Here is a 7475-nt window from a genome sequence, read left to right on the forward strand (position 1 = left end):
ACTGTGTGTTATATCCGGATTTCAGATTGTTAATACCTAGTAAATACATGCAGATTAGATCGAGAGAGAGAGAGAGAGAGAGAGAGAGAGAGAGAGAGAGATTGACTAAATACAGAATTGTAATTATTAGTGCCTGTCCTTTCTTTAAACACATTTCATAATTAAAAAAATAAATAAATAAATACTAAAGCTGGTTACTTTATTTTTATTATCTTAATTTAATGATATTCAACAGCATGGATCTAGGCAGATATTTTATTTTATTGTTTATTATTTGTGTTATTATTAAATGTTATTATTTAAGCCACAGACTCAACATAATTTGCTTGATAATTGTATACCCTAAAATGTGGGTGTTATCACTGATTTAGTCTTCCCCACCCTCGAGTAATTATTGTCTATTTTCCAGTTACCATAAGCAAAAACCCCTGCCTCAATTCTTTTAACATTATACATTCAAAACATCCATTGTTATTCCTACCTTCTTGCTCGTTGCATTGTTTTGCTGAGGAAATGATCTACATGTTGGTGCATGTTGTTGCATTTCTGAATATACTTTGTGTCAAATGTCTTCCGGACTTTTGCTAGTCTCATACTTGCTACCTCCAGTAGATGTTAGCAGCTAAATTAACAGTTGGCAGCTAAGCTAAGTTTGACAGCCTAGCTGCTCTGCTCAGATTAAACATGTCAATTTTGACATAGTCCAGTCCGGGTACGCACTTCCCCATTAACATTGTTCGTAGGAGAAGGGAATGTTGCGGGCACTTCAGTTTACTTTCCTTTTAACTATTTTCCTTTCACAACTCTTTTTCTGTTCTACAATGTATATTGCAATGCATACAATGTATAATCTATACTACCGTATGTAACTCTTGACAGTTATGGAGTAATAGGAAGGTTTATGAAATATCTTTTATGGCCTTGTACCAACACTTATTGTTAGAAAATAAATAATGCTTGGCTGTGGAGTATAGCAGAATGGTCCGTCCGTCCTTCACACTTGCAATCTCGCAAACTAAGCTGGTTAGTGCAGAATCTAAATGTTGAGGAGAAGAAAAAAAAATGTCTTCCATCTTTTTGGAACTGGAACTGTATTGAACAGTTTGACACATTATATTTTGATTGTCTTAAACCCCCTAGTCCAAACCAAAATCTACACAAAATGTGGGAAATGTTCAGGAATAAATATTGTTTCTAAGGTTTTCAAGCTAACATGAAATACTGTACTGCTATTATGGCTTCCGGTAGACTTTTGCGATACAATTTTGTAGTTTATTTGATTACATAATGTTAAATAAAATATTGCCAGGGGCCTATAGCAGTAAGATGACCACATTACAGCAAAGGAATCAAACTGTAAGTGATCTGTAATAGCATGGGCCTGCTGTACGTATTGCTGTTGACTAGGAAAAAAAAAAAAGTTAAAACCTACAGTATTGATGTCTGAAAAGCTAAAATCTATTTAAAATACAAATTAATGACAACTTACTAAAGATCTGAGTGCTTAAGAAATTATTTATTTATTATTTATTTATTATTATTATTATTATTATTATTATTATTGCTGTACAGCATGGTGCCTTTTGCATTAATCCTTATTTATTTTCTTACTTTTTTCAAAACTTTTTTTGAATGCATGGTGCACATTTCGTCACAAATTGAGGAAACAACAGTGGTGTGTATTAAACTGTGATATATTTTTTGGCTACTCCCTTTGTTTGTGTGTCTGATGGGACCAAAACAAACCCCCAACATTAAAACGATGTTTTACCCTTACAGCTTCCAGGTTAATAATATAAAAAATAAAACAGGGAAATAGCGCCCCCTGTTGAGCTGCAGAAAGAAAAGCTTACAGCACCTGGTATTCCCAGGCGGTCTCCCATCCAAGTACTAACCAGGCCCGACCTTGCTTAGCTTCCGAGATCAGACGAGATCGGGCGTTCTCAAGGTGGTATGGCCGTAAGCGAAAGTTATAGCTGGTTTCGGCTCTTTCATATTACAGTAATATGTTAATATAATTTATGCAAGAGGTGGTATGGGGGAAGAAGGATGTGCGACCCGGTTCTTTTGGAACCGACGAACCGGATACAAATATCAAGGATGCGGTCAGTGTGTACTATGTTTTTAATAAAACTGATTATTAAAAACATACAACCATTAAAATTATCAAAGACTTAATTTCTGTCAAAAATAAACTATATGATGACTTTAGTTTGACATATTGTGCTCTGTGATTATTGTGGTCTTTTAATGGTGCTTATGATGATGTAGAACTGGCACTACCTCCTTTTTACTAAACTTACACGACGTGAGTCACCTCTGTGTCAAACACTTTTTAAATAAAGATATTCTAAATTGAAAAGGGAAGTTCAGCTAATCTCTCGCGATACGTTTGCCATCGATTTACTCCAAGCGCGAACAGGAAATCGTCCATTTTGTCAGAGGATTTCGGCTTTGTGACACACAGTAGCTTGATTCATTCCAACGAAGCCGACACATATCCTTACAGCTACAATGTCGGAACAAGCCATCTCCTTCGCTAAAGACTTTCTGGCTGGTGGAGTTGCTGCTGCCATATCAAAAACAGCAGTAGCCCCCATTGAGAGAGTCAAACTGCTGCTGCAGGTAAGATAAGCGAAGCTGCGACGAGCGAGCGAGCAAGCGGGGCGTGGGGGGAGGGGAGGTGAGGTGAGGATTTTTATAACATTGCGGATTGCTGTAAATTAAATAGCATTAAATGAGGTGATTCTGAACTCTGACAGCAGTTAATTATGCGGTCATTTTAAAGTACATTGAAATAAAAAATAAAAAAAGATCTTATTTGCTCACAACCTTCAAAATTCTCCTTGAGCAGCCATATTGAACTTGAAACTGCGGCACGGATTGCTCAATGTGATTTACTTTTGCACATCTTGACTGCATTTTATCGTTTATTTTTTGTGTGTCCCAGTCTGTTTTTCTGTTAGATTATTCTATAATTATTTATTCCACGAGTAGTGAATACAGGTTCCTCTTGTCCTGAATTGCTATTAATATTCTTACATACCGGTAGTCTTATCCTTGCTGCGTTCAATGGCACATGCACACTGCGGCACCTGATTTTAATTGAAACAACTCTTAATTAAAATGTGGTTTTATTCAACGTCTTGTACTTGCACAGTAGGTGTCCTTAAACGAGCAGTGTAATTTAGTTGAGTTGCGGTATGAAACAACTATGTAAGCCACTTCAGCCATGGAAAGCCAACCTGCTACATCATGTGAGCCTTAATTCTTTATCACTTTCAGCACCTTTGCTAATATGAATGAGAACAGTGGGCAAAACTGTATTCAGCTGTCTTTTATTATACTATAACACTTAAGTGTTGAAAAAAATTGTTTTGGCAGTCCCAAGAAATTGTAGGTGATGCATTTCTTTTTACAGTGGGCCACAACATTTGCACAAATGGTTGTAAAAGCTTAAACTGCGGAAATTTTTCTGATTACAATAAAGGTTGAAGTAAATCTCATTATGTAATTACTGTGCTTCAGCTTTGAGTCGCCTTCAAATCGCCACACATCTTCCTCAAGGTCACATTTGCTACCTTCAAAGTTTCATTGATCAGCTGTAGTTTTATAATTTACAATCTACATATGTATGGGCAGCTTAATCAATTAAAGGTAGTTAATATCAGTTCGATCACTTTATTATGGAGCCATTTCTTGCACCTGCTTTGCTCTTAACTTTTTCACATCTTTTTTGTACCAACAAGGTGTTTTTTATGGACTATCCAAGTAATATAAAAAAAATAGCTAATAATTGAAAGCCTAATTGAGTTATTTGGAGAATATTGTAACATTTGTCACCTTCCACTTTCAGGTACAACATGCAAGCAAACAGATTGCGGTAGACCAGCAGTACAAAGGCATTGTCGACTGTATCGTGCGTATTCCCAAGGAGCAGGGTTTTGTGTCGTTTTGGCGTGGCAATTTGGCCAATGTCATCCGATACTTCCCCACTCAGGCCCTCAACTTCGCCTTTAAGGACAAGTATAAGCAGATTTTCCTGGGTGGTGTAGATAAGAACCAGTTCTGGCGCTACTTTGCTGGTAACCTTGCTTCTGGAGGTGCTGCTGGAGCCACATCCCTTTGTTTTGTGTACCCTCTGGATTTCGCCCGAACACGCTTGGCTGCTGATGTGGGCAAAGCTGGTGCCACCAGAGAATTCAAAGGCCTGGCCGACTGCCTGGTGAAGATTAGCAAATCTGATGGTATTAAAGGCTTGTACCAAGGGTTCAATGTGTCGGTGCAGGGAATCATCATCTACAGAGCTGCCTACTTTGGTGTCTATGATACAGCCAAGGGTATGTACACTGACACCTCCAGATATATTTCTATCATGTATAGTTATTGAGTAAAAGCTGTTGGCTCCCCAGAATCACCCCCCCCCCCCCCCCGGAAATTGATTGTGGGCTTTTGCCTGTAATGGAGTGACCCATTCTGTTTCCTGTCTGCTAATACAGTATATGTAATGATGTATGTTCAATTCTACATCTTGTTATGAAAACTTATAATAAAACCAAGATCTTGTCTAGAATATCAAATCACCCTCCGTAGACCAATTTTAATTTATTTATTCTTTTCCCCCAGGTATGCTTCCAGATCCAAAGAACACCCACATTGTGATCAGCTGGATGATTGCACAGACTGTGACTGCAGTGGCTGGTGTAATGTCTTACCCATTCGATACTGTGCGTCGTCGTATGATGATGCAGTCTGGCCGTAAAGGAGGTAAATAAACTTGGGTCTTGCTTAACAACTGATTTCACAAACCCTTATTAAACACTTGTTTTGGATTACCTTACCCTTTTATAGAATTAGTGCTAACTGAGCTGTATGTAATTTGACTTCTGCGTACGGGTTAGTTCATGAAAAGGGCTTACCAATGTATGGCTAGTTTAAACTTGTGTAACACTGAAAAAGAAAACACAACAAGACTGCAGTTCTAATTGCAAATCAATAAGGGGTATATGTATAAATAACGTGAAAGAAACAGACTGCAAGAATCGCGAGAAGTTCATAACCACAAGTGTAAAACAGATTGTGTCCACCATCGTTATGATTATCACCTTGTTAATTCTGAGGTATGGTTTAAGGCTACAGAAATAAAACCAGTTACATAATTGGTTCCCCACTGTATTTATTAAAATAGACCTCTCCAAAGATGTTTTATTGCTGGGTGCACTGCATACATAGTGGTTAAAATATGCTGGTATTGGACCTTAGGCTTGGATTGGTGTCAGTTACATTAACACCCTCTTGTGGTGGGAAAAAATATAACCGTGTGATAATCATTATACTGTAGGTAAAGAAAACCTCTTTTTAAAATGTTTGGCTGAATTTATAATGCTTTCATACATTTTATGATTGAGGTCACTGTTGGGATGCACCAAGTTTCTACAGAAAAATCCTTTATTCTTTGCTAATTTGCAGTACAGATACAGTCTTTAGTTTTTAGTGAGGTGCATGAAAATAAAATGTTTTCACTATTCACAGCTGACATCATGTACAGTGGAACAATTGACTGCTGGAAGAAGATTGCAAAGGATGAAGGTGGAAAGGCTTTCTTTAAGGGTGCATTGTCCAATGTTCTCAGGGGCATGGGTGGTGCCTTTGTGCTGGTCCTGTATGACGAATTCAAGAAATTTGTCTAAACTGATTCCATAATTCTTAAACACACTGGGGAACATTGAAGATGACCATGTAGAACAGCTGAACCATAAAGGACCATTAAGCTTATTCAGAATCTTCCCTGTCAAGTATTTATAGGGCCCAAATAATGTCTAATACTTGAAACCTAGTGACCAAGAAGTCTCCTTAACACAGTAAATAATGTATTTTCCACTGTAAGCACCATGTACCGTTTTTTTTGTTTGTTTTATTTTATTTTTTTGCACAGCTCTGTATCTAGCAGTTGTGTTTTAAATTGGGGCATTCTCCTCCAGGACAATGAATAAAAAATACAAAAATAAAGTTTCGTTTCTTGCATGACTTCCCAGTAAACACACATACAGTATTCTAAAAGTACATTTGTAACCAAACCATTAAGGAATGATGCATTTTAAATGTATACATGCTTAAGTGTATGTTACTAATATAAACTTCACTATCGGCCACTACTATAAATTCATTCAGCAAGGTAATTTGCTTTAACAGCTTGTTGGTATGGTCTACATTGCTTACTAAATGTTTTAAAGGACTTCCATTTGTATTCATGATGGTGTGTATTTAAATCTATGGAGGGACTACCATACCAATGGCAAGACATATTGGTATAGGTGCAGTGCAAATAATTGCAAATGGGCAATTAAAAATGCATTGTGGCCAGGCAATTATTTTGCACTGCACCTTATGTAAGCTTAAGAGCAATGCAAATTACTCAACACGCACAAATAATGATCCGCAATTCTGATAATAATGGTCTCAATGAGTGCATCGGTCTGTTTAGCGGTCACTCTTGCAGTGTTAGGAGTACATAGAGCAGTAGTTGCTGTATGACATTTGTGAAGCACGAAAATACAAGCCAAAAAAAAATGTCATTAAAGACCTTGGTGCACAGAAAAGAAAAGTTTTCTGTGAAGGAGCTGAGAGTCCTTACGGTTGAGGTCACTCAGCATGAAACTGAGTTGTTTGAAAAAGCCTCAGCCAAGATCAGTGACGCTAGTATCTTTAGGAAATTGTATCTATTGGACTGCCTTTTTTAGCATGACAGCCAGAATTTTGCTTAGCAGTCTGGAAAAGGTGAATTGGGCTATCCCTCCAGACATTCCAACTGTGGGCTGAAAGGAACCAGAGGCTAGTAGTGTAGAGAACACAGCACTTTCACATGTGCAGGGATAGCAGTCTAGATCCCACCCAGTTCCGTGCATTTCAGTATCATTTTAATGGATTTATGATGGCAAATTTGACAGCGGGTGCAGGACGACAGGTGAACACCATTCTTTACATATGCTGCATTTTTAGCGGCCAGTAAAATCAGACTTTATGGCAGCATTATGGGTGTTTTGCACCCACAAATCACTGAGCGTATCTTTATATATACCCGGTCATATTAAGTTGTAACACATATTTGATCATTGGTGATAGATTTGTTGCACTGTGATCATTTTTCCTCAAGATGGCACTAACACATTATAACTTGAAAAAAAGTAAATCTACAAAGTCTCATCTATTTACAGCTGTGGTGCACTGCAGGGCCATTCAAGCCCAGACATTTGTTACAACTGTAGGTCATATTGCCTTATTTTAACAATAGGTAAGTAATCTATGTGATTACTTTAAGACTACAAATTCACAGACATTCTGACTAGTCTTCCGACCAAAATGTTCCTTAAGGTAATTTATTTAGGAACTATACTAAACAAAAACACCAGTGTAAGCAGTAAGTTTTAACACCTTTGGTTTAAGGAAGACCTCTTGGCAAACCTGATCACGCTCCA

At 37.5% G+C, this 7475-nt stretch overlaps 1 protein-coding gene and 1 non-coding gene across 2 annotated transcripts; one reads left to right on the forward strand and one right to left on the reverse strand.

Annotated features, from left to right (window-relative positions):
• Positions 1 to 1846: 1846 nt before the first annotated feature.
• LOC117407540 (5S ribosomal RNA) lies at positions 1847 to 1965 on the reverse strand. The gene has a single exon (XR_009329456.1). It is a non-coding gene; the product is annotated as a 5S ribosomal RNA (ribosomal RNA).
• A 450-nt stretch (positions 1966 to 2415) lies between these two features.
• Positions 2416 to 6009, forward strand: LOC117407519 (ADP/ATP translocase 3). Its single transcript, XM_034012644.3, has 4 exons — positions 2416 to 2625; positions 3857 to 4340; positions 4627 to 4767; positions 5533 to 6009. Exons 1-4 carry the CDS (start codon positions 2515 to 2517, stop codon positions 5688 to 5690), a joined length of 894 nt encoding a protein of 297 aa, XP_033868535.1. The 5' UTR covers positions 2416 to 2514; the 3' UTR covers positions 5691 to 6009.
• Positions 6010 to 7475: the final 1466 nt, after the last annotated feature.

Source organism: Acipenser ruthenus, chromosome 8, assembly GCF_902713425.1.
Source record: "Acipenser ruthenus chromosome 8, fAciRut3.2 maternal haplotype, whole genome shotgun sequence".
NCBI lineage: Eukaryota > Metazoa > Chordata > Actinopteri > Acipenseriformes > Acipenseridae > Acipenser > Acipenser ruthenus.

What these genes read in the sequence shown, in the direction of transcription:
- LOC117407519 (XM_034012644.3), top strand. Translation starts at nt 2,515, where the DNA reads ATGTCGGAACAAGCCATCTCCTTCGCTAAAGACTTTCTGGCTGGTGGA. An exon ending in GAGTCAAACTGCTGCTGCAG is followed by an intron (nt 2,626 to 3,856) that starts GTAAGATAAGCG and finishes TTCCACTTTCAG; the next exon opens with GTACAACATGCAAGCAAACA. An exon ending in GCAGTCTGGCCGTAAAGGAG is followed by an intron (nt 4,768 to 5,532) that starts GTAAATAAACTT and finishes CACTATTCACAG; the next exon opens with CTGACATCATGTACAGTGGA.